The sequence below is a fragment of the Ursus americanus genome, chromosome 2, assembly GCF_024610735.1.
Source record: "Ursus americanus isolate L20-20 chromosome 2, mUrsAme1.1.p, whole genome shotgun sequence".
Lineage (NCBI taxonomy): Eukaryota > Metazoa > Chordata > Mammalia > Carnivora > Ursidae > Ursus > Ursus americanus.
In genome coordinates this window covers 9265575-9292348 of record NC_142128.1, presented here as the reverse complement: position 1 = coordinate 9292348, position 26774 = coordinate 9265575, and the positions used below count along the sequence as shown (strand labels likewise).

General features: G+C 44.5%; 1 protein-coding gene across 1 annotated transcript; it reads right to left on the bottom strand.

Moving 5' to 3' along the window:
- Positions 1–22192: 22192 nt before the first annotated feature.
- On the bottom strand, positions 22193–26002 carry CCL26 (C-C motif chemokine ligand 26). The gene is made up of 3 exons (XM_045786271.2): positions 25807–26002; positions 25602–25716; positions 22193–22670 (listed from the first exon to the last, which is right to left on the bottom strand). The coding sequence occupies exons 1-3, from the start codon at positions 25877–25879 to the stop codon at positions 22580–22582; spliced, it is 279 nt and encodes a 92-aa protein (XP_045642227.1). The 5' UTR covers positions 25880–26002; the 3' UTR covers positions 22193–22579.
- Between the last annotated feature and the right edge of the window lie 772 nt (positions 26003–26774).

Sequence of the window (26774 nt, the reverse complement as noted above, 5' to 3'; positions counted from 1 at the left end):
GCTGGAGCTTCAGAGCTTGAAAGTACCACCGAAAACGCTGAATTGGTCGGCCCTTCACTACTTCTCATAAGGACACCAGAGGCCACACGGCAGAGCAAGCAGGACAGGTCACTGTGTAAATTATTTTGCAGGAATACAAATTGAGGCATTTCAGTCCATCCCAGCTTTGGGTTAAGCCTGACTTTTTTTTTTTTTTTTCTTTTCTCAATTGCTCTTTTACCTTATCAGTCTTCGCCTCGCTTCTTCATCTCTGGTTCACCCAGTTACCAAATGGGATTGACTCGCTCAGGTGCACTACGCCCTCGTTTCCTCTTCCGTCAATGTTACTCTGAACTTGAATCTTGTAACTTCAAACGATTCAAGTAGCACTGCTATACCTGTGCTGGTTTTCAGACCTGTTCAATATCACATCACCTTCCGGGCGGGGTGGGGGGGAAGGGCAATAGCTCAGGTCAGCCTGTGAACTCACCTCTGTGAGGACAGTTAACCACACTCAGGGCTTCCCAGCCGGAAGGACAGGCAGAACAGGTGTCTGTCCAGGGCAGAGTAGCCAGCTCTGGGAAATAATCCCAACAGAGAAAATGTTAAAGAACTTGGCTTAGGGTTGATTGACTTAATACACCACTTCAAGACTGGAAAAGGTCCTTATGCTAAAATCCGGGCTGGGTGTAACCTAGCCTCAAGGAAACTTTTTGGTTAAAACAAGGGAACATCTGATGTCGTGGGGTTTTCCTGCGGTAAAGTGTAGAGAAGTATAGGGGAAAGTATTTCAGCCCCGGAATTAGATAGGAAAAGTGCTGACTCCTGATCGCCATAAGTGAGGTCACCTAGCTTCTGTGGACCTGTTTCCACACTTCTAGAAAGACTTGGTGAGTTTCAGATTTGGCCATTTTGAGCTACATGGGATAGATGAAGCATGGCCCCTCTTGAATGACGTTTTCCCTGCAAAGATATATGGCAGGACATATCTTCCAATGCAAGGAAATACCATTAAAGGTCATAACAGCTGCTGTGCAAATTTTGCTTTTTCTAGAAATTTCTACTCTGAATAATGTGTATTGGTACCTCTTCTTTCCTTCCTCCCTTCTTTCCTTCCTTCCTTCCTTCCTTCCTTCCTTCCTTCCTTCCTTCCTTCCTTCCTTCCTTCTTTTTCTCCTTCAAATAGAATGTTTAAAAAATATGACTTCTCCACACATGTCCTGGAAATAAAAGTCTCGGCCCAGTACTTACTGCTGGTTTATTTCTTGGCACACGCTTAAGGAGTGAGGCTGCATATGCAGATGGGTTCTTGGGTGACTGAAAATTGGAAAACTCGGGAGACTGACGGAGGGAACTCAGCTTTGAGTGGCTATTCTCAGTGCAAATTTCAAAGCTGTGGAAATGTAACTAGGCATCTTTTAGGAATATTTAGAATCTTAATAAATTGCTCAGACATTCCTAATGTCCATTTTTGGAAGATTAGACCATGCCATAGTGGTTTTTTTATAGTAGTTGTTTTAATTTGTATACTGTGTCCAAAATTATGTTCTAAAAATAGTGTTAATGCTGTTTGTAAAGTGATTTGTTTAAAGCACATTAAAGGTCATTCACGTGTCTAAAAAAAAAAAAAAAGATTTGAAAACCACCGAGACAATGGTTTTGAAAATGCTTCACATGCTTTTCAATGCGAAGGGGAACATCCCTGACCTTCAGAGAGCAGGGAGCAGCATCCCTCAGAGCAGCTCGATAACTCTCCTGAAAAACAGGGCACAAATGCCCCTCACCTGGGGGACCTCCGATCCAGCACACCTGGGAGCCCGCCTGTTGCAGTTTGAATCAAACTTCGATCAATCCTGGAATGCGAGACCTCCATCTCCAGGCTTCTTACTCTCCATCAGCTGGGGTCAAGAGGGAGCCCATGGTCTTGGAGTCCATCTTGGCTTCCCTGGGGGGCCTCCCCAGTGCCCTCAGAAGCCAGGAGGGAGCCCTGCCCTCTAGGGGTAAACCCTACTCCCCTGATCTGCTTTCATCAAGAGGGGCCCAAAAAGAGCCCACGAGGAGTAAATCCGCTCTCCCTTGGCAGAGGTTAAGAGTAAGACTCACTCAGAGGAACCAAGCCCACACCCCTCCAGGGCTCTTACCCACCATCCAGGGGTCAGTAGAGGTCCCCTTATGCTCTGGGTAAGACCCTGGCCTTGCTCCACCATCTGCCTTGACTACACCAGTACTGATGTCACTGGGCCTCTTACCTCTGTTATGTCAGTAGCCCCGAGAAGAAGTCCAGACTCCCGGCTCACACTTATCCCTGCCAAAGCTCTAATCACTACCCAGTTCCGCCCATGCCCATCTTGTCCCCATGCCCTACCTCTCCCCAGCTCTAGAAACTCTTCTGTAGCTGGTGTCCTCCCAGCTGCTTGGGGTTGCTTCCCCACTATCTTCCTGCCCCCTTCCTTCAAAGCTTTGGCTATACTGTCCAGCACTCCTCACTGCTCCTCACCACTCCTCCCCCCTCTGTAACTGTCACTCGTCCTTTACTTCCGGACTAGATTAATCACACCTGTTACACTCCGATGTTTTTCCATCTTGGGAACTCACTGACCCTGCGAGATTACCCCTTCCCGGGTTAGCTAATTCCTGGGGATAGCAAACAACTCACCTACAATTGTATCTTTCCCACATACAAACCAACCACCTCCTCTGTGGGGCTCTCACACTTGGGACCACCACCCACCTGCCCTAATCATCCCAGGGCCAAGGGCAGCCGCAGGACCCAGAACCCACTGAAATTGTTCTAACTAAGCCTGCCTGCCCTGCCTCACCTGTTCCTCTACACAGAAACCAGAGTAAAGGTTCCAGCCCATGTTTCCTCCTCTCCCTCTACCGCCTGACTAGCCCCAGTGCTTCCCCATGTGGCCCAGATTCTCGTGGGATCTGTGAATATAACCAACTTTTCAGTAGTCGTCCTTCCCTGACCCGTTGGCTGTTCTCTACCTAAATAATAGTAAAATTTACATTTCCCAACACTGACGGCGTTAGCTTCCTGGCTCACTGCCAGTGTGGCCAACACTACTCCTGTCTTGATTCCTGATGATTTCCATAGGCATATCAATGATCCCCCGACACCCCAGGCTCAGTTCCCTCTTCTCCACTTAATCCCAGCCACCCATTCCCAAACTCATACCCTTGACCTCATAGGTACCAATCACCCAGTTTTGTGCTGGCCTCTCACTGGCCACCACTTCCTGTCTTTCTGTCTTCCTCCTCTGGAACCCTGCCTCTGGCTCACTGGGGCCTGCAATCTTTTGAGTCTACCACCTTTTCGTTGCCCCCCCCACCCTACACAGCCCCCCCCCATTCCTCTCTCAGAGCCAAAGTCCTGACACTAAGCCACAAGGTCCTCCAGGCTTTGTAGTTCATTAACTCTGATGCCACCCGCCACCCCTCTTTACCTCACTCATCCTTCCTTCATTACACTGTCTCCCCTAACAAAAACCACACTTCTACCCCAGGCCCTTTGCACTGGCTATTGCTGTTGCCTGGAACATTCTTCCCTCAGATACCTGCAGGGCCCATCCCCTTACCACCTTCAAATCTTTGCTGGAATGTCACCTGCTCAATGAGGCTTCTCCTGATCACCTCTAACCACCCCCTGGCCCCCTTACCTTGTTCTATTTCTTTCAGAGTCCTTACCTTCTAACACACTATCTAGTTATTTATTATGTTTGTTGCTTATCGTCTATCTCTCCTGCTCAAACTCGATCTCTGAGGACAGGGATTTTTCTTACTCACCTCTGGATTCTTGGCATCTGGAAGAGCGCTTTGCCTATAATAAGTGCTCAATATTTATTGAATGAATGAACAACATATAGGCACCTTGTCCAACTTTCTTTTTGCAATAATAAAAACCCGAGGGGCACTGGGTTCAGTGGGTTAAGCATCCCCCTCGACTTCAGCTCAGGTTGTGAGACTGAGCCCTGCACTGGGCTCTACGCTGGGCATGCAGCCTGCTTGGGATTCTCTCTCTCCCTCTCCCTCTGCCCCTCCTCGCTCCCCCAGGTAATAAAAACAAGAGAAACAGCAGCAGCAGCTGACTTTGTTACTCGCTTATGGTAGGTCAGGCCCTCAGCTTTCTATGTGTGATCTAATTTCATCCTCAGAGCGACGTTGTGAGCTCAGTAGTGCTACAATGTCCATTTTACTAGAAAGGGAATGGGTTAACGGAGGGTTTGTGTTCAGGAACTTATCTCAGATCTCCAAATTGATGAGTGGTGCCTGTAGGATCTAAGCCCCTGGCAGCCCGAGTCCCTGCTCTCAGCCACTGCCTGGGTGTGCGGATCCCGTGTGCAGAAGGTGTCCGCAGGAGAAAACTGCTTCGCACATGGAAGAAATGCCTGCGTGGGCCACTGAGGCCCAGGAGACGGCTTGGCACAGAGGTGCCCTCAATCAAGCCCCTTGAATCTTGCTGGGGTTGGTGGTTGGGAGGAAGGAGGGGGATTGGGACAAGGCGGCAACCTAGCTCCTCCCCAGTGAGCCCAGCCAGCTCCCCGTGCCTCTCTGCTTGTGCTCTAATGCACTTGACTCTAATGCATCGGTAGAAGCCTGGCTCCCCCGGGAGAGCCTTAATGGACCCACAGAGTCTCAGCTTCAGCTGAAACAGTGGATTAATAATGGAGGAGACAAGGTCATTAACAAGCAGAGCAGGGAGCTAGAGAACAGAAAAATCAGGATTGGTTTCTAAGGCTCCATCCCCGTTCTGGCCAATCCTTTGCTCCTGTCTCCTCAACCACAGCGTCTTCTCTGTTCCAGGGTCCTGTGTCTGCTGAGCCCCAAATCCATCTATATGCCTGGGTTCCTTGCCTGCTGGGAAACAACCTCACCTGGGTTCTCTGACAGCCCGCCCCCCGGCTTCCATCCCACCTCAGAGCATATTGGAATTTGGGCATGGGGGTTGGCGAGGATTCGGCAAAGGGCAGGAGCAAGTTTATTTAGGAAAAGGGGAGGAGGCATTCTCAGATGTGACCCCCTCTCCATGTCCGCTGAGCGCCGCTGCTGTGAGTTCTGGCTTTATCCTTTCCTTCCTTTATCCAATATATTGGTGTTAAGAATTCACCATGCATCAGACATGGGCTGTATTAAAGGCATATTAGATTATTCATTGGGGGGGCATAATAAAAGCAGAGGATTTGAGAATAGAATCCAAGCACACGAGCCCCGGAGAGGACCCCAGTGGGCACAGCAGTCTCTGGATTTGAGCCCTGGGTTCATGGCTCCCCATCTCTCCTGTCCTTCCGGCTTGAGGTTCTCGGCATTTCTCCCGTGGACGGTGCAGCAGTCTCCTTGCCTTTTAAATTTTTCACTAGACTTTTTTTTTTAAGATTTTTATTTATTAGAGAGACGGAGAGAGCACAGAAGGAGAGGGAGAAGCAGACTCCCCGCCAAGCAGGGAGCCCACTGCAGGGCTCCATCCCAGGACCCCGGGATCATGACCTGAGCTGAAGGCAGACGCTTAACTGACTGAGCCAGCCAGGTGCCCCTACTTTCCTGCTTACCATCCACAAAGGGCCCCCGTTGCTCAGATGGTGGCGTCCTGACGCCCTGGTGCAGGCATTTGCGTCTTCATGCTTCCTGCCCACCTTCCCTCCCTTCCGACTTTGCCCCTGTTGTGCTGTGTGTTCCCCAGGCACAGCCCTGCCCTTCCTGGCCCCCTTCTGTGCTCTTCTCTGCACACAGACGCTGGGCTTATTTTCCGAGACCCGGCTTAAACACCCAGCCTGCTTGGACCCCGAAAGTGAACGAACCCTACCCTCTGCCACGTCCCAGGATTTGCAAACTTGGTGGTGAAAGGAGCATGGGCTCTGAGGTCACACAGAAGGAATCAGAATTCCCACCTCCACCACTCAGGAGCTGGGTGACTTTGGGCAATCTTCTTAACCTCTCTGAATCTCTTTCCTCGTCTCTGAAGTATGTCATTGAAAGACGTTTTTCAGAAAAAGGCAAAATCATGGCTCTCATACAGGTGTAAAAATGAATACATTAAAGATTTTTGGGGAGCCTGCTTCTCCCTCTGCCTGCCACTCCCCCTGCTTGTGCTTGCTCTCTCTCTCTCTAATAAATAAATAAAATCTTTAAAAAAAAGAATGTTAATCTTTAAAAAAAGATTTTATTCTACTCAGAATGAGGGAACCAGGCAGATGTTATGACTGGTTCAAAAGAGAATCTGAAAGCAGACATCTTTATAGATCAGAAATATTTAAATGATATGCAAATTGAGGCAAATTGGGTTTTCCACAAGGAAAGGGCGTGCGTTCAATTGAACCTTTATTGAATGGAACAGAAGCCGTATGTCTACCGGTTACCTACACCTTACAGCTTTGCAAAATAGTTCCCATAGAATCAGGGTCTGATGAAGCAGAATGTTAGCCTATTAGATAATGCATCTCTTTCCCTGCTTGACTTTAGTCCCCACCAATATATTTCTTCTTTTCTTTCTGCGCCTCAGAAAGACTGAACTTCCAGTCCCCTTTGTGGTACGATGAGTTGTGAGTGGGATTGACAGGTGTCACTATGGGGCCCAAAGCATGTTGCTGCTGGTTTAGGGCTCTGTTTTCCCTGGGGCTGCAATCCCGAGGGCACGGTTGGGATGGGATCTCTGTTGGCCTGGACCCCTGAGTGACCCCATGAGCAAAGCTTCCTCCCCACCCAGGCTGGATGTGTAGAATGAGTAGGACATAAACTGAGATTCGGGCTTGTTTGTCCCTCAGCATAACTTAACTTATCCTGACTTATGGCAAAGGAAGTTGTGACAAAAAGCTCATTATGCAGGGTCTGATGTTTAGATATCACCCCACCACTGTTTTTACCTTTCCCAGCATTCCACTGGAATACTTACTACCTTGCATCATAAGAATGTATTCCTGGGGGGGGGGCGTCTGGGTGGCTCAGTCGGTTAAGTGTCAGACTCCTGATTTCAGCTCAGGTCTTGATTTCAGCCTCTTCTCAGGCTCCCCACTCAGTGCAGAGTCTGCTTGAGATCTTCCCTCTCTTTCTGCATCTCCCCCTGCTCGTGCACACATACTCTCTCGCTCTCAAATAAACAAATAAATCTTTAAAAAAATAATATATTCTTGGGTCTATATTTCTTGCTAGAACATGAGTGCCACAAGGCTTGAGACCTCAAATCGCATCTCGCCACCCAATGGTTCATAACAAATGCTTACTGAATAAACAAGTCAAGTATTTATTGAAATCGAGCTCTGTGACTTGAGCAAGTTTTACATTTTTGGAGCCATAGATTTGTTTAATCTCTAACCCGGAGACAAAAAATTCCTAATGGATTTGTAAGGAATGAAAAAAAGCAAAGGGATGTGGGAGCACTTCGTCACTGAAGGGTATGTAAAAATGAGAGGGATTATTAGGAATGAAAGAAACCAAGGCCCCCAAAGTTGGAGCACCTCAACTCAAACCAGGACTAAAGCTTGAAATTTTGGTACTGGAAGGTCCAGAGCTGAAGGGGCCCCGAGAGGCCCTTCCAGAAGTTTCCTTGGGGGCAATCAACCACATGCATCTCCAGGGACCTACGTGTATATGCTCCTTTTTTACCCAAATGGAACCACAGAATGATGATTCACTGCTGATGTCAGTGAGTCAGTGGGGAGGGGCAAGTGTCTCATGAGACTCTCATCATCCGGGACCAGTCTGAGAGACCCTTGGGAGCCAGTAACCAAGGGACAGAGCAGGGACACCAGCCCCCGGAAGTCACTTTGGGAGCATATGCTTCCCAAGTAGCTCAGGATTGTCCTCAAGGGACCAAGAGATCTGTTTGTTTCCTAATTAGTAAAGCATTTTTTCCGATGTTTTGGTCTGAGGTCCAAGATTTGCCATTTCATAGCCGTCCAGTGGGGTCATGCTGCTGTACAAGTGGACACAAGGAAGTGGGCAAAACCACAGGATGTGGGGCGGGAAAGACCGGGTAGAGCCCGCGGTCCACCAATCACAGAAGCGTGACCTTCGACCCACTGCTTCATGTCTCCACTTCTGTTTCCTTGAAAATGGGAATCATTCTGTCTTACTCACCTCATAGGATTGAGGAATATTCTAGATGTGTTTGACAAATGAGATGGCAATATATAAATGGCATTTTGACAACTGTTGTCCCGTTGCACTGTACAGACCTCACCGTAATCCCTTCCCAAACCCGGCCCATCTTTCTGGACTCACCCCTGGCCTCCCTCATGAAGCCTCATCTGTGTACTCTGGTCTCTCTTTCAGATTGCTTCTGAGCATGCTTTCGTGCCTTGACGGAACTTGGGAGTTTTAAGGAAACTTGAACGTCTATTCCAACTTCCTTGTTTTATGAACGAAGAAACTGAGGCCCCAGCATGGGGGGGGGGGGGTCCTGTCAAACTCAGGCAGGTCTCTTATCTTGCAGGGGATCTTAATGGCTTTGTGTGGATTTCACTGCTCCCCTCCTCCCTTCTAGCACCCCCAGCCCTTAAACTGTACCCTCTGAAGATTGAGCTAAGTCTTCCTTTTCTCATATCTTTCCCCTGCCCTCCTCCTGGAGTATTTGCACATGACCTTGGACTCAGACACATCCTCAGTAGAGAGACTCCCAGGTAGAAGGAACTTCTCTATAAATCCGCCAGGGCTCAGGGAGAGGTAGTCTTTAAAAGACGGTGGGAGACAGTTGCCATCTGCTGGTAAGCCCGTGGAACTACAGATCAAGGCCTGTCTTGCTGATCGACCCATCAACTTGGGTTTGGTCTTGGGGGCTTGCATGCTCTTCTTCTACCTACACCACTCTGACTCAGAGGTGAGCCTGCGCAAAGGGTGTCCAGTAACTTTTGTCTTTGGCGACACAGCCCACACATATTTGCGGAGTCCTTCCTTTGTGCAAAGATATTTAGACTTAACCCCTGACCTCTGGGAGCCTGCAATCTGGTAGAGCCAAGACTGTCAACTATATCATAACTGTATGCAAGCTCTACCATCGCGGGGGAACACAGTGGGAGTCCTTCAGAGGCAGGAGAGGGCTGCTGCTGTTGAGAGCATGGAGGAAATTACCGAGACCCCACGGAAAATATGACCTTAACATTCTCATCAAATGGGAGAGGCATTTTGCCATTTGCGGTCTCGTTTGGCAAGTAGAATTTTGTCAGGGAGAGACTGGGAATAGAGAGGGGATGTTCCGGGGCAGGAAAGAACATTTAGGAGATAGAAAGAAGTGGCCACTTGAGGGCCTGAAGTGAGTGAGGGGTTGTCTCATACAATTCAGGAAAGCAGAGTGGCCCAGTGTGTTTGGTTGTGTGAGTGGTGGGTGATGAGCTGGAAAAGCAGGCTGGGGCCTCGACCAGGGAAACAGATGCTGTTGGTGCCCCACTCATGCTCTTGGGCCTTACCATCGTATCCCAGCCTGCCAGCATCTGGTCTCTTTGCAGGCTCTCTCTGGTGGCTGCTCTGCCCTCAATCACGGCCGGTAGACACTGCATCACTCCCCCGGACCGTCAGCCAATGACTGACTGGAGGTGGTGTGTCAATACCCCTGCTCCCTTGCTCCTTGAGTCAGGTTAGCTCTGAGACATGGGTTTGACCATCATTTCCCAGAGGTCCCCGATAGGATGAAGCTCAGTTGCCCACAGTGGCAACTTGCCTGATAACACACTCCTATTGGCCACCTTCCCTTTCCTGTCTCACTTCCCTATTTCCTACTGGTGTCTCCTGGCATCCCCACCAAAATATATTACATGCACTAACATTTTTATCTCAAGTCCTGTTTCTAGGGAAACTCAATCTAAAACATCATGGAAGTTAAGAAGATTGGACATCAAGCAATAAGGGCTTCCTTAAGGCCAAATCATAATAGGCATTATGCACGGATAGTGTCTTATAAACTTCCACCCTCCCCATGTGCTCTTTTGCGGCTGGAAGGGAACTCCCAGAAGGTCTTAATCTCTGGGGACATATTGCAGTGCAGTAACCCAAGAATGCGCATATCCCAATCTCTGCCCTCGCTTGAAGATCTACCCCATCCTAGTGCAATCCTGTTATTTTTTGCTTCTACTGTGGGTCACAAATTTCCAAGCTTCCTTCTTTTATAATTTCCTTTGTGTTTCAAGGACTTCCTTTAGCCATCCTTTTAATGTAGGAAGCCAAGACTTTCACCCCTACCCAGAAGTAATAAGGCATCTCTCCACTATTAATTAAATGGATTAAATATACCAGACAAAGTTTGGCAGAACAGAGTTTTAAAAATGATCCAGCCATATGCTGTCTATCTATAAAAAGCTCACTTCATTTTTTTTTTCTTCAAAATTTTAAATTCTAGTTAGTTAACATATAGTGTAATATTGGTTCCAGGAGAATTTGGTGATTCATCACATACATGTGACACCCAGGGCTCATCATAACCAGTGCCTTCCTTAAAACTCTTCACCCATCTAAACTATCCCCCCCACCTCCCCCCATCAACCCTCAATTTGTTCTCTATTGTTCAGTCTCTTATGGTTTGTTTCTGTGTTTTTCCCCCTTCCCCTATGTTCATCTCCTGTTTTGTTTTTTAAATACCACATATGAGTGAAATCATATGCTATTTGTCTTTCTCTGACTGACTAATTTCACTTAGCATAGTATACTCTGGCTCTAAGCATGCCATTGCAAATGGCAAAATTTCATTCTTTCTGATGGCTGAGTAATATTCTATATATATATATATATATACACACACACACACACACACACACATACACACACACACACACACACCCCACATCTTCTTTATTCATCAGTTGATGGACACTTGGGCTGCTTCCATAGTTTGGCTGTTGTTGATAATGCTACTATAAATATTGGGGTGCATATACTCCTTAGAATCTGTATTTTTGTATCCTTCGGGTATATACCTAGTAGTACAATTGCTGGACCATAGGGTTGTTCTATTTTTAACTTCTTCAGGAGTCTCCATACCGTTGTCCAGAGTGGCTGCACCAGTTTGCATTCCCACCAACAGTGCAAGAGGGTTCTCCTTTCTCCATATCTTCCCCAACACCTATTGTTTCTTGTGTTGTATATTTTAGGTATTCTGACAGAGGTGAGGTGGTATCTCATTATGGTTTTGATTTACATTTCCCTGATGCTGAGTGATGTTGATCATCTTTTCATGTGTCTGTTGGCCATCTGGATGTCTTCTTTGGAAAGATGTCTGTTCATGTCTTCTGCCCATTTCTTAACTGGATTACTTGTTTTTTGGCTGTTGAATTTGATAAGTTCTTTACAGATTTTAGATACTAACCCTCTATCATATATATCACTTGTAAGTATCTTCTCCCATTCCACAGGCTGCCTTTTAGTTTTGTTGATTGTTTCCTTTGCTGTGCAGAAGTTTTTATCTTGATGAAGTTTCAATTGTTCAGTTTTGCTTTAGTTTCTGTTGCTTCTGGGGACATGTCTAGTAAATAGTTGCTACAGCCAAGGTCAAAGAAGTTGTTGCCCGTGTTCTCCTCCAGAATTTTGATGGTTTCCTGTCTCATATTTAGGTCTTTCATCCACTTCGAATTTGTTTTTGGGTATGGTATAAGAAAGTGGTCCAGTTTCATTCTTCTGCCTGTTGCTGTCCAATTTAACCAACAGCATCTGGTAAAGAGACTGTCTTTTTTCCATTGGATATTCTTTCCTGCTTTGTCAAAATTTAGTTGACCAAGGAAGCTTACTTCAAATATAACAATATAAGTAGGTTAAAAGTAGAAGGATGAAGAAAGATATAGCATGCAAATATTAATCAAAAGAAAGCAAAGGGATGCCTGGGTGGCTCAGCTGATTAAGTGTTGCCTTGGGCTTGGGTTGTGATCAAGGTCCTGGGATCAAGCCCAGCATTGGGCTCTCTGCTCAGTGGGAGATCTGCTTCTCTCTCTCCCTCTGCCCCTCCTCCCTACCTGTGTTCTCTTTCTCTCTCAAATAAATAAATAAAATCTTAAAAATAAAAGAAAGCATAAGTGGCTATATTAATATCTAATAGACTTCAGAGCAAAGAAAATTACCAGGGACACAAAGAGACATTACATAATGATGAAGGAATCAATCCACCAAGAAGACATAGCAATCCTAAATATGCATGTACCAAGCAACAGAGCTGCAAAATATGTGAAGCAAAAATGGAAAGAAATGAAAGGAGAAATAGACAAATCTACAATTATACTCAGAGACCTCAAAACCCCTCTTTCAACAACTGATAGAACAACTGCTACAACCCTGCCTGGCTCAGCTGGTAGAGTGTGACTCTTGATTTCAGGGTTATAGGTTCGAGCCCCACATTGGGTGTAGAGATTACTTAAAAATAAAATCTTAAAAAAAGGAATATCAGCAAAGATATAGCAGAACCCAACAACATTATCAACCAATAGGATCTAATTCATGTTTATAGAACATTTCACCCAACAATAGCCAAGTACACATTCTTTTCAAGTGCACAAGGAGCATATGCCAAGGTACACTATATTTTGGGGCCATAAAACAAACCTAAAATTGAAAGAAGTGAAATCATCCAGACTGCATTCTCTGACCACACTGGAATAAAGCTACACATCAATAATAGAAAGATAAAGACACTTGGGACAAACACTTGGTAACTAAATAATAGAATTAAAACAATCCATGGGTCAAAGAGGAAATCTCAAGGGAAATAAAAGAAACTCACTCAGCTGAGTGAAAATGAAATTACAATGTTTTAAAATGTGCGAGACAGAGATCGCAGTGCCAAGAGGGAAATTTACAGCATTAAATGCTTACATTAGAAAAAAACAAAAAGTTGCAAATCAATAATCTAAGCTCTTAGCATAAAAAAAAAGCAGAAAAAAAAATCTCAACAAAGTGAATATAAAGAGAATGTCCTCAACATAATAAAAGCCATATATGACAAGCCCATAACTAACGTCATACTCAGCTTTTCCTCTAAGATTGGGAACAAGATAAGGATACCCGCTTTTGCCACTTTTATTCAACGTAGTAGTGGAAGTCCCAGCCAGAGCAATTAGGCAAGAAAAAGAAATAAATACATCCAAACTGAAAAGGAAGACATAAAACTGTCATAATTTGCAAATGATGTGATATTATATGTGGAAAACCCTAATGTCTCCACTAAAAAACTGTTGGAACTAGCACATGAATTCTAAAGGTACAGGATTCAAAATCAATATAAAAACATGAGTTGCATCTCTATACACTAAAAATGAATGATCAGAAAGAGAAATTAAGAAAACAATCCCATTTACCATTGCATCTAAAAGAATAAAATACCTGGAAATAAATTTACCAAGGAGGTGAAAGACCTTTATCCTGAAAACTATAAGGCATTATCAAAAGAAACTAAAGAAGATATAAATAAATAAATAAATAAATAAATAAATAAATAAATAAATAAATAGAAAGATACCTTATGCTCATGAACTGGAGGAACTAATATCATTAAAATGTCCACACTCCCCAAAGCAATCTATAGTTCAATGCAATCCCTATCAAAATTTCAATGGCATTTTTCACAGAAATAGAACAAACAATCCTAAAATTTCTATAGGATTGCAAAAGACCTGAACAGCCAAAGCAGTCTTTTTTTTTTTAATACTTTGTTTATTTATTTGACACAGAGAGAGAGAGCACAAGCAGGGGGAAGGCAGCAGGCAGAGGGAGAGGGAGAAACAGGCTCCCCACTGAGCAGGGAGCCCAACGTGGAGTTTGATCCCAGGACCCTGGGACCATGACCTGAGCTGAAGGCAGATACTTAACGACTGAGTGCCCCGGGGCACCCCTAGTCAAAAGAGTCTTAAGAAAGAAGAACAAAGCTGGAGGCATCACGCTTCCTGATTTCAAACCATATTACAAAGTTATAGTAATCAAAACAGTATGATAATGGCATAAAAACATACACCTAGATCAATGAAACAGAACAGAGGGCCAAGAAATAAAGCCACACTTATATGGGCAATTAATTTATGACAAAGGAGCAAAGACTGTACAATGGAGAAAGGACAATCTCTTCCATAAATAATGGTGTTGGGAACACTGGACAGACACATGGAAAAGGATGAATCTGGATCACTGTCTCCCACCAGACACAAAAATAAACTCGATGAATTAAAGACTTGAACATAAGACCTGAAACTATAACACTCCTAGAAGAAAACATAGGCAATAAGCTCCTTGACATCAGTCTTGGTGATGAGTGTCTGGATTTGACATCAAAGTAAAGGCAACAAAGGCAAAAATAAACAATCAGGGCTACATCCAACTAAAAGCTTTTGCATTAACAAAAGAAACCATCAACAAAAGAGAAGGCTGGGGCGCCTGGGTGGCACAGCGGTTAAGCGTCTGCCTTCGGCTCAGGGCATGATCCCGGCGTTCTGGGATCGAGCCCCACATCAGGTTCCTCTGCTATGAGCCTGCTTCTTCCTCTCCCACTCCCCCTGCTTGTGTTCCCTCTCTCGCTGGCTGTCTCTATCTCTGTCGAATAAATAAATAAAAATCCTTAAAAAAATAAAAAAATTATAAAAAACAAAAGAGAAGGCTATCTACTGAGTGGAAGAAGATATTTGCAAATGATATATCCTATAAGGGGTTAATATCAAAATGTATAGAGAATTTATACAACTTGGGGCACCTGGCTGGCTCAGTCAGTGGAGCATACAACTCTTGATATCAGGGTCATGAGTCTGAGCCCCACGCTGGATGTGGAGCCTACCTTAAAAAAAAAAGAAGAACTTCTGCAACTCAACTCAACACAAAAAAACAAATGATCTGATTTAAAAACGGGCAGAGGACCTGAATAAACATTCTTCCAAACAAGACATACAGATGGCCAACAGACACGTGAAAAGATGCTCAACATCACTAATCAGGGAAATACAAATCAAAACCACAGTGAGATATCATCTCACGCCAATCGGAATGGCCAGTATCAAAAAGACAAGAAATAATAAATGTTGGCAAGGATATGGAGGAAAGAAAACTCTTGTGCACTCTTGGTGGAATGTGAATTCTTGCTGCTTCTATAAAAGTCAGTATGGAGTTTCCTCCAAAAACTAAAAATAGAAGTACCATATGCTTCAGTAATTCCACTTCTGGGTACTTACCCAAGGAAAACAAAAACACTAATTGGAAAAGATATATGCATCCCTATGGTTATTGCAGCATTATCTACAATAGCTAAGATATGGAAGCAATGTCAGTGTTCATTGATAGATGAATGGATAATGATGTGGTGTATATACATGATGGAACGATACCGAGCCATAAAAAAGAATGAAATCTCGCCATTTGCACAACACGAATGGACCTGGAGGGTATAATGCTAAGTGAAATAAGTCAGATAAAGAGAAAGACAAATACTATATGACTTTACTTATACGTAGAATCTAAAAAATAAAACCAACCAACCAGCCAACAAAACCAGAAACAGACTCATAAACACAGAGAACAAAACAGCGGGAGGGGAGATGGGCAAAACAGGTAAAGGGGAGTAAGAGGTACAAACTTCCAGTTATAAAATAAATAAGTCATGGGGATGAAAATTACAGCATAGGGGCGCCTGGGTGGCTCAGTCGTTAAGCATCTGCCTTTGGCTCAGGGCGTGATCCCAGGGTCCTGGGGTCAAGCCCCGCATTGGGCTCCCTGCTCCGCTGCGAGCCAGCTTCTTCCTCTCCCACTCTCCCTGCTTGTGTTCTCTCTCTCGCTGGCTGTCTCTCTCTCTGTCAAATAAATAAATTAAATCTTAAAAAAAAATTACAGCATACGGAATATAGTCAATAATATTGTCATAATGTATGGTGACAGATGGTAGCTTCTCTTGTTGTGGTGAGCACTGACTCATGTATACAATTATTGAATCATTATGTTGTATGCCTGAAATTAATATAACAGTGTAAGTCCATTATACTTAAATAATTTTTTAAAAAGATGTACACAGGATAAAATGTTTTTAGGTAAACTTTTAAAATATTTTTCCCAAATCTTTTTGGTAACTTGAAACCTTAAAGTTTTGGTAAGTTAAGTGAAATGATGAGTTAAGTTAAATTCATTGAATATCCAGATAATTTCCAAATAAGATGGAATGATGAAAAACACAAATAATTGTACACAGCTTTACCCATTTCTTGCTTATTACAGAGAAACTAAAGATATTTGGATCTATTGGTAAATATGTTTCATGCCACATTGAAAACTTGTACTATGAGAAATGTATGTCTCTAGATATTATGAAATGTATTCATAAAATTGCCAACCTAAAAAGTACCGGTGTAATGGATAGTTCACAATTACTTATTTAGTTTTCACTAAAAATTTCGGTTTCAAAGAGTTAAGAATTAACTACTATGTTACTAATTAACATACGTAATGAAACTGCTAGACATAATAAGGGAAACGACTCTGTATGCCAGGAAAGCAGGATTTTTATTGTTATTGCTTTAAAAGGTACAATGTATGGGGTGCCTGGGTAGCTCAGTCAGTTAAGTGTCCAACTCTTGGTTTCGGCTCAGGTCATGATCTCCGGTCCTGGGATTGGGCCCTGAGTCATGCTCCTTACTCAGCAGGGAGTCTGCTTGTCCCGCTCCTTCTGTTCCTCCCCCCACTCCTGCTCTCTCTCTCTTTCTCATATAAAGAAATAAAATCTTTAAAAACAAGAAAGAAGAGGTATGAGGTATGGAGATACATTTTTGTTGAGGGAAATAAAAGTGAGTCTGTCTTAGAGTAGAGCTGGTTATTCTAAGAGAAGGAGAAAAGGGACAAACTAAAGTAAACATAGCAAGTTGTAGAAGGTTTGTGGAAAAGGAATCTTGGGAAAAGACTTTGATGTATGATCAAGCTAGATAAGATTAAATACATTTATAAGAATGGTTTCTAAAATAAGTTTTAGTATCAATAGTGGACTTATGTAAAAGTAAACCTTAATTTTCTTTCATCATCAGAAAGGACAAATTTTTCTCAGATTATTGGTCTGCTTTTGATAAGATATTGTAAAAAGCTTTTCTTTACCTTTTGAAGTAATCTGCCTTTAAAAAAAAAGACTGTGTTTCATCAAAATATTTTCCTGTGTTTGCTGTCTTTATCAGGTTCTTATTACTTAAGTAAACTGAGTGTTCTAGATATTCAAAGATAAGTTTTTGCTCTGAACTGCGTGACTTTTTTTTTTTTTTAAGATTTATTTTCTTTAGGATGTGTGGGTGGATCGTTTGGTTAATCATCTGCCTTCCGCTCAGGTCGTGATCTGATCAAGTCCCACATCAGGCTCCTTGGCTCAGGTCGTGATCTGATCAAGTCCCACATCAGGCTCCTTGCTCAGCAGGGAGCCTGCTTCTGCTTCGCCCTCTGCCTGCTGCTCCCCCTGCTTGCTCGCTCGCTCTCTCTCTCAAACAAATAAATAAACAAAATCTTTTAAAAAGAGAGATTTATTTTATTGATTTATTTGAGAGAGGGGGGAGAGAGAGAGAAAAAGAACACGCATAAGCAGGGGGAGGGGCAGAGGGAGAGAATCTTAAGCAGGCTCAATGCCCAGTGCAGAGCCCAATGCGGGGCTTGTTCTCAAGACCCTGATATCATGACCTGAGCTGAAATCAAGAGTCTGACACTTAACCAACTGAGCCACCCAGGAACCCTGAACTGTGTGACTTTCTGTATTTGCCCTTAACATCTATTGCCACTGTGGTTAAATGGATAACTAAGTATTGTTTTATAGTGACCTATGACACTATTTGACCTAGTGTCTTAAAACCTTTTGAGATTTTTGACAAATGTCCCAAAGCAAATCCTAAATATAGTCTTTTCGACCTTGAGTTAACTTTGAGATGTTCTAGAGTGCCTCCAGAACATCTCAAAGGATTTGTTTTACTCCTCCTAAAAATGGAGATATTAAACTAATCAGGCTTACTTGATAATGTTAAATTACATGGGCAGCATTGTCAAATAGGTCATGATAAACCTTCTCAGGTTAAATTGTATAGGTGAATGTTATTAATATAAATATTCTAGAAATTACATGAAATTCCAGGAAATCTGGTATGTCTTGGTATTATGTTACCAGTCGTAATTCCAGTTATTATATTAAAAAGTTGTATGTTATAGAAATAACCACGTTTCCTTGTCAATTCCCTTGTAATGAACTCTCATCAGATCTTTAATAATGGACATTTCTAGGGGCACCTGGCCGGCTCAGTCAAAAGAGCATCAGACTCTTGATCTCAGAGTTGTGAGTTTGAGCCCCATGTTGGGTGTGGAGATTACTTAAATAAAACTTAAAGAGATTATAAAAAATAATGGACATTTCTAAGTCTTTGGTCATTTCCAGTTTTTACTCTGATGCTTTTTGCAAAAGTATACCCACGAATGTGATTCATTGTCAAAGAGATTCTCGGAAAAAGCTCTAACAAAAGTACAGATTTCTGATAACTGAGGTCATAAAATTGGGTAAGAATTTCCAGAATTAATGGAAAACCTGGATTCAAACAGCAAAAATTAATAACATGGGGCCAAATGAACTGACAAGAATGATTAGAATTTCTATGTCTTTTTGTTTTAAAATGTTGCTGGTTCTTTAACCTTTGTTTTCTACATATAAGGACACCTTTCCTCTTAAGCTAGCTATGTTTTATATCAATTTAGTAAAATATGCCTTTGTTTTTTTTTTTTAAGATTTTATTTATTTATTTGACAGAGAGAGAGACAGCCAGCGAGAGAGGGAACACAAGCAGGGGGAGTGGGAGAGGAAGAAGCAGGCTCATAGCAGAAGAGCCTGATGTGGGGCTCGATCCTATAACGCCGGGATCACGCCCTGAGCCGAAGGCAGACGCTTAACCGCTGTGCCACCCAGGCGCCCCTAAAATATGCCTTTGTAAACAGAGATGAAACATTTGTCTTTCTCTCCCTACCTGATCCCCCCAGAATTTGGAAACTCTTGAGTTTGTTTTCTCATGGCAATATAATTAGTTATTTGCATAAGTTCAATGATAATCTGTTCTCCTTGAAACAGAATACAATTTAAAATACTGGCTTTATTACCAAGACTTTAACTGGATTGTCTTTTTTAAGAGAGATGTGCATAGATTCCAATATGACCAGACAGCTTTAAGGGATTAAAATGGACTTCTATAGAGCCAATAAATTCCTGGCCTCTGAGGCTTTTAAGTTCAATCTGAGATTCCTTATAAAAAAGTTTCAGGGGGTGCCTGGGTGGCATAGCGGTTAAGCGTCTGCCTTCGGCTCAGGGCGTGATCCCGGCGTTATGGGATCAAGCCCCACATCAGGCTCCTCTGCTATGAGCCTGCTTCTTCCTCTCCCACTCCCCCTGCTTGTGTTCCCTCTCTTGCTGGCTGTCTCTATCTCTGTCAAATAAATAAATAAAATCTTTAAAAAAAAAAAGTTTCAGGGGCGCCTGGGTGGCGCAGTCGTTAGGCATCTGCCTTCGGCTCAGGGCGTGATCCCGGCATTCTGGGATGGAGCCCCACATCAGGCTTCTCCACTGGGAGCCTGCTTCTTCCTCTCCCACTCCTCCTGCTTGTGTTCCCTCTCTTGCTGGCTGTCTCTCTCTGTCAAATAAATAAATAAAATCTTTAAAAAAAAAAAGTTTCAGCAGGGGGACCTGGGTGGCTCAGTTGGTTAAGCATCAGACTTCGGCTCAGGTCATGATCTCGGGGTCCTGGGATTGAGCCTTGCAGCAGGCTTCCTGCTCAGCAGGGAGTCTGCTTGTCCCTCTACCCCTCCCCCTGATCATGTTGTCTCTCTGTCTCTCTCATAAATAAATAAAATCTTTTTTTTAAAAGTTTCAGCAAAGCAGTCTTGTAAGCGTTTATATGGTCAATTGTTATTCCTGCTACACTTATGTAAATAACCAGGTCAAGCTGAGTGCAAACAAATCCATTTCACTGTGATTATCTGGGAAAAATCATGAGGATAATTGCAGAGAGAAAAATTATGTTTGTACCTCTGTCAATATTAGATTCGAATCCTGTTAATGGTCTCTGAGGTTTTGTGATAGGCCTGTAAATTGGACTGGACCCTGAATTCTTCTAGTTTCCTTAACTATCTGGCCATGACTGTCCAAAATGACATTTCCAATTTTACTCCACCCTTCTGAGTTGGAATCCCTAGGAACGAAGACCGCCCTTAAACTTCCTTGAAAAAGACTATGTGAGGTCCTCCTCACTGCAGGGACCGGAAGCCTGGGTACAGATCTCACAGCTAAAGAAAACTCACCTGACAGCTGGTCTTACATGAATGAATGCTGGAACCGAATGATTAGGAAGAGAAGCAGCTGACATTGATGTAGGACACTTCGGCCCAAGATACTTTGAACATGAAATCCTTTCTTCTTCCCTTTCTTTCTTTGACTCTGGCGTTGGTCTGGAAAGATAACACCATCATCCGTATCTCCCAGGCCATTGCTAAGGGGGATATCTCTGGAATTATTTATTTATTTATTTATCTGGGCAAGAGGGGAAGAGAGCAGGTGTGTGTGCTTATGGGGGAGGGAGAGGCAGGGCACGGGGGGGGGGGGGGGCGGGGAGGGAGAGAGAGAGAGAGAGAACATATCCTCCAAGCCGGCTCTATGCACCACACCCAGCAGACAGGGGGCTTGATCTCAGATCCTGAGATCATGACCTGAGCTGAAATCAAGAGATGCTTAACCGACTGAGCTACCCAGGTGCCCCAATCTCTGGAATTTCGAACAGTGTTTTATTTCGGGCTAGGAGAAAACCTGGCCTAACTAACCGATGGTCTTTTGATCTATTTAGCTGGTTACCTGCAGGTTTGCGGGTCCTGATTTAGGACCATTATATAAACTGGGTTTATTATTATTTTTTAAAGGTTTTATTTCTTTTTGGGGGAGGGAGAGAGAGAGAGAGAGAGAGAGTGAGTGCAAGCAGAGGGAGGCGCAGAGGGAGAGGAAGAAGCAGACTCCCTGCTGAGCAGGGAGCCCAGCTCCGGGCTCAATCACAGGACCCCAAGATCATGACCTGAGCAGAAGGCAGATGCTTAACTGACTGAGCCACCCAGCTGTCCCTGGGTTTATTTTTCTGCTCCTTGTTTTTTTTGTTTTTTTGTACAATCATTTTTAAGCCTTGTACCCACTGCCCACCAAATCTTTGTAGAAATGACGACCCCAAAGGCTGATGCTGGCTCAAGGTTCAAGATGACCTCTAGCACTTACAACCTTGATAAGATAAGAGACTTTAAATGGGAAATACCAGAGAGTTCTTTCTCTTACCTGGCCTTGCTCAACGTGGTCTTAAATGGCTTCCCTTCGCTATGCACTTTCCCTTTGACATGCAACTTGACGATTGGGAAAGGTCCTTCCTGGCCCTGAGGGACAAACCCACTAAATACAGAAAGTCTGACTCTTGAACAGCGATGATTTCAAGAAAAGACCTTGATCAAAAGGGGGGAATGTGAAAATGAATAAAGGAAACCTCATTCATCAAATATGGAGCAGGGACTGGGACACGGGGCTGGCTCAGTGAGTCTTAATCTCAGGGTTGTGAGTTCAAGCCCCACATTGGGCAGAGAGCCTACTTAAATTTAAAATAATGGAGTGGGGAAGCCATGAGGGGAGGGGGCTCATGCACCACCACTCACATAGACCAGCGGGAAGAAGGGCGATGGATGTCCTCTCCGCCGGCAATCACAGCCAATGAGAAGCCACAGCCACTTCCAGCTCTCATTTTCCTCCAATGAACGGTTGTTCCAAACAACCCTTCCCAACTTCCTCCTTTGTTCTGCAGAAGGATGTTCTCCTTTGTTCTCCCGACCTGCCCATGGTTCCCTCTAGTTTGCAGTTTCTCTGCTATTCCAAAATAACTTCAATTGCTATTCCCTAAGCTTTGTTGTTTAATTTTTTAGTTTGACAGTAGATAAATAATATACTTTTCAAAGATTTTATTTATCTTATCTTTGGGGGGGCGGGGCAGACGGAGAGGGAAAGAGAAAATCTCAAGCAGACTCCCCACTGAGCGTGGAACCTGGCCCCGGGGGAGGGGGGGCTCAATCTCACGACCCTGAGACCATGACCTGAGCCAAAATCAAGAGTCAGACGCTCAACCGACTGAGCCGCCCAGGTGCCCCAGTATTTATGTTTATTGATTGACACCTTATGAGAAAACAGAGACACCGCACCTCCAGATACAGAGGCATTTTATTCACCCAACACCAACAGGCCATGAGGGGTTGCACAGAATTTAATTTTCCAAGTCACATAAACTTACCTCTCTAAATAATGTGAAAACATTTGATGGACATTTTGCCAAAATATATTAAACTCTCCCTTGCTTTTTTTTTTTTTTTTTTTTTTGGCACAAGAACATAAGGAAGAATTCCACACCAGTGTTAGTGCAGGGAACCAGCCAAAAATATTGACTCCACTTCTTTGCTTTGAAGAAGACTCAGGTTTTACTGAATAAGAATGTTTAGGAGCAAATCAAATCTTAATGGAGACGTCTTTCTTAAAAGCTCTCTTCCTCCTCAGTCCCACCGAGCCTTCTGCTGAAGAAAGTCTCCAGGTTCCACCAAGGACAGCAGGGTCAAGAGCAGGGTCCAGGTGTCCTTGGGCTTAAAATTCAACAGTTAACGATTACTGCTGTTCTGTGAGTAAAGAAATGTATCTTTGCACCCATTTTTCCTTTGGATGTGCACAGACTTTATGGCCTTTTTTGGTAGTGAATCTGTGGAAAAGAGGAGCTGACAGTCAATACTGAGAACTTTTGCCTCCTGTAGAGATAGAAAGGGGGGCGGGGAGTCAGCCCCTTGACTCACTCTCCTTGCCTTATTGCACCTGTTACAGTTTCTGCTCCCTCTTCTGGTCCTTGCTTTCCCCTCTGCCCCGTTTTCCACTGGAGCCCATGCTGCCAGGCCCATCTCCCCCAGGAAATAACTTCCAACACCTTTAGTCCAAAGCACGTAACCTGTACCATGCCTCTTAATTCTTTTGTTTTAACATAGAAGCTTTGTGGACATACAATTCACATACCATGCAATTCACTCTTTTAAAGTATATCATTATAATTTAATGGCTTTTAGTAGATCCGCACATAATGAAAACACCACCACCATCCATTTTAGAACATTAGCCTGACTCCCAGAAGTCTTCAGTATTTTTAATTCATGGAATCATAGCACATCAGGTCTTCAAGCAAAAACGCGAGATCGCAGTCCGTCATGCTGCTCGATTCTTTTTTTTTTTTAAAGATTTTATTTTATTTATGTGACAGACAGCCAGCGAGAGAGGGAACACAAGCAGGGGGAGCAGGAGAGGAAGAAGCAGGCTCCCAGAGGAGGAGCCCGATGTGGGGCTTGATCCCAGAACACCAGAATCATGCCCTGAGCCGAAGGCAGACGCTTAACGACTGCACCACCCAGGTGCCCCACGCTGCTCGATTCTTAACCACATTATCATGGGTTGTTTGCCACGGCTGGTTATATAGGATTCTTGCATTCCTTATGACACTATGCACTCCTGAGGAGTGGGGGGTCGTGTTTGACATCCTGAGTGTCCTCCAGCCTCAGATGTGATGAGAGCCTAGGTGGGGGGTGCTCTAGCCTGGAGGGCTACAGAGTATTCACGGGGCTCTCAGGCTGGCCCCGTGCTGGAGAGAAGAGCCAAAAGGATGGGAAAATGGGGGAGAGGCAGGGTTCTGTGAACCTTTGAAATTTCTTTGACAGCACTCCCGTTGAAAGATGGGGATTTCTGTCCCCACCCTTTGAATGAAGGCCAGCCTTAAGGACTGGTCGACCAGTAGATCGCGGCAGAGGTGACACTGTGACCTCATAGGCTAGATCATAGGAGGTTATGCAGCTTTGGCCTGGTTCACGGGCCACTTATCCGGGAGCTTTGAATTAGCTTGTACGGGAGACCACCACTCCAGGTAACCACGCTGCACAAAAGCCCAAACTGGCCCAACAGAGACACCACACAGAGAGGCCCCGAAGAGAGGCGCCAAGCCGGAACCACCCCGCCCAGCGCTGCTGAAAGTCCCGTCCCACAGAGATCAGAAAGTGATCGTTGTTGTATTAAGCCACTAAGTTCTGGGGTGGTCTGTCATGCAGTGATTGATAACTGATTTGGCCCCTCCCCTCCCCTTTACAAATAAGGAAACTTGACTTGCCCAAGGTCACATAGCTTGTAAGTGACAGAGCCTCCGCTTTGAGCCCAGCACAGGGCTCTTTGCCAGGTGCTACAGGTTGACATCTTAGAAGCCCCAGAAAGCTTTAAATCAAGACACAAAGGAGAAGACCCAGGGTATGCCCCATCCACAATTAGGCACCTGTGTGTCCCTTTCCTGTTCCTAACTGTCTCAAAACAATGACATCCAGGTCTGCCGCTGGAGTCCCTTCTCCCCGCTTCTGCACCATTCTCCGATGTTCAGGAACCCTGTGTCCTTGGGAGCAGCAACCAGCCCTTCCCTGTGTATTTGCATTTAAAGATTAAAGATTTGCATTTGCCAAACTTGTACGGTGTGCAGACACATTGCCAAAGACTTCGCATGTGATCCTCTCATTTAGTCCTGCCAGGAGCCCTGTGTTCTCTCTCTCACTACCGAAGAGCCCGCCATGACTTGGCTCCTGTCTACCTGTCTGTCAGCGACATGTTCCTCCCACACACCTGCTGCTCACCACTTTGGAACAAGGCCAATTCCACTTATCCTTTGGGGGTCTCAGTGTACATGTCTCGTCCTCTGGGAGACCCTCCCCCATCCAGTTAGGTCATTGTGTGACTATGATGAAGGGAGGCAGAATATGCCACCCCAAAATGTCACTTTGGCAAAAGGATTATTTTGAGCTAAAGCACTTAAAACAAACAAACAAACAAACCAGCAGGTGCAAGAAGGTTCTGACCTCCTCTTTTTCTCCTGAAAGCAGGAGATAGACTTCCCATGCGAAAGATATCCTTCCTGTACCAGGAGGAAAGAAATATTCCTGTCGCCAGAGATAGGAAGTCAAGGCCAAGAGAATTCTTTATCAACAGACCTTGTTAAGGGGAGTCTTACTGTCCCATACAGCCTATCCCATAGATTTTAGTCCCATTTCCACAATCGACTCTCTCTGTTCAAGCTAGCATAAGAGCATTTGGGTTTTGCCACTTCTTTGGTCTTCGTTTTCCTCTGGGAGCTCCCATGTACGTGTAAAAATTTGTGTGCCTTTTCTTGTTTTGTTTTGTTTTTTTTTTCCCTGTTAATCTGTCTTATGTCCATTTCCTTCTCAGGCTCAGCTGGAGCCCCTAAGAGGGCAGAGATAAAGTTCTGCCCCCCCCCCACAACGACAGATTCCCTCCTCCTCTCTCTCTTCATTACAGTTGTGATTATCGATTTTGTGCAAACGCCTTTAACAGCCTTTTCTTATGCTAAGATAGAAGATCTAGAAGGGCTGTCTGTTCTCTCTTTTATACCCAACACTTAGCACATTGTTTGGCACATGGTATATGAAAGTTAGGAAACGAAGGCTCCAGGGTCACACTCCTTAGTGGCAGACGCAGGGTGACAACCCAAATTACCAGAGTCCCATCCTGAGCCTCATCCTGGCGCTGTGGGGGTCTAGCCAGCGCCCAGGCACTTACATGTCTGGTGGGGACCCTGAAAGTCCAAACAAGAAATACTCACATCACGGCCTGCTGGGAGCAGCTGTTCCTGGTGAATTTATAGGAACGCACCCACTTCCAGGGAAGGATCTTGCGGCTATACTGGAAGCAGCAGAACTTGGCCACATCACTGCCACCTAAAAAACAGGGAGATTAAGGAGCTGGGAGGTGACCCTTGGCTTCTACTCCCAGCCTGCCCCGGGGAAGGTAGTGGGACACCTCCATACGTGTGGCAATTCCACGATGGACACTCAGGATGAAGATCAGGAGAACAAGAAAGCCGACAGGAAAGCTCTTCATGGTGCTGCAAGCTGGGCCCTTCACAGCTTTCTCCCAAATTCCTCCTGACTCCACCTGACCCCCTTTAATAGGGCTAAGTTGTCCCTGGAGGGAATTCCAGAGAAATTTGTGATTGAGAACAAGGGCAGCTCTTTAGACCCTATAGTGGGGGCGCAACCTGATACCTTTGGAAGAAGATTGGAAAGAAAGGAAATGTCATCTGAGGAAAGGGGAGGAGCCAGCACACCATTGGGAGTTTCTGCCTGGGTGTTTTTGTCCGAACCAATGCTTTGTTGTTTGAAAAGCAATAGCAGAGGAAATGAATAATGGTTCTCCAGAACTGACTTAAAATACCTTAGAACACAATGGATGTCCTCAATTTATTTCTGGCTCTTGACCAAAGCTTTCTTTGCTTCTTAAACACTGCTTATCTCTCTTTTAAAGATTTTATTTATTTATTTGAGAGAGAGAGAGTGAGAGAGAGAGCACGAGAGGGGGTAGGGTGGGGGGGAGGTTTGAGGGAGAAGCAGACTCCCTGTGAGTAGGGGCTCAGTCCTGGGGCTCAATCCTGGGACTCTGGGATCGTGACCTGAGCTGAAGTCAGATGCTCAACCAACCGAGCCACCCAGGTGCCCCAACACTGCTTATCTCTTGATGAGGCATGGGCAGTTTCAGGACAGGAGCATAGGGCAGCCTGGTCTCGACAATGAATGTTCGAGAACAATGCTGTGGCATGTACCCATCCTATCTTCTCAGTGCCACACATCACTTGACCCTTGGTGCCAGAGCAGTTTGGGGACACTTAGAGCTATCTCACTTAGTTTAGAGGGTCCCAAACCTGGCAGAACATCACAATTGCCTAGAGACTGAAAAAAAAAAAAAGAAAAGAAAAGAAACCACAAGGATATTTCCTGTT

Excerpts from the sequence above, each read along its gene's own strand:
- CCL26 (XM_045786271.2), bottom strand. The coding sequence starts at position 25,879 with ATGAAGAGCTTTCCTGTCGGCTTTCTTGTTCTCCTGATCTTCATCCTG. Across the intron at positions 25,717-25,806 it reads CCATCGTGGAATTGCCACAC|GTGGCAGTGATGTGGCCAAG; the intron begins GTATGGAGGTGT and ends CCTGTTTTTTAG. Across the intron at positions 22,671-25,601 it reads TGCTCCCAGCAGGCCGTGAT|ATTCACTACCAAAAAAGGCC; the intron begins GTGAGTATTTCT and ends TCTTTTCCACAG.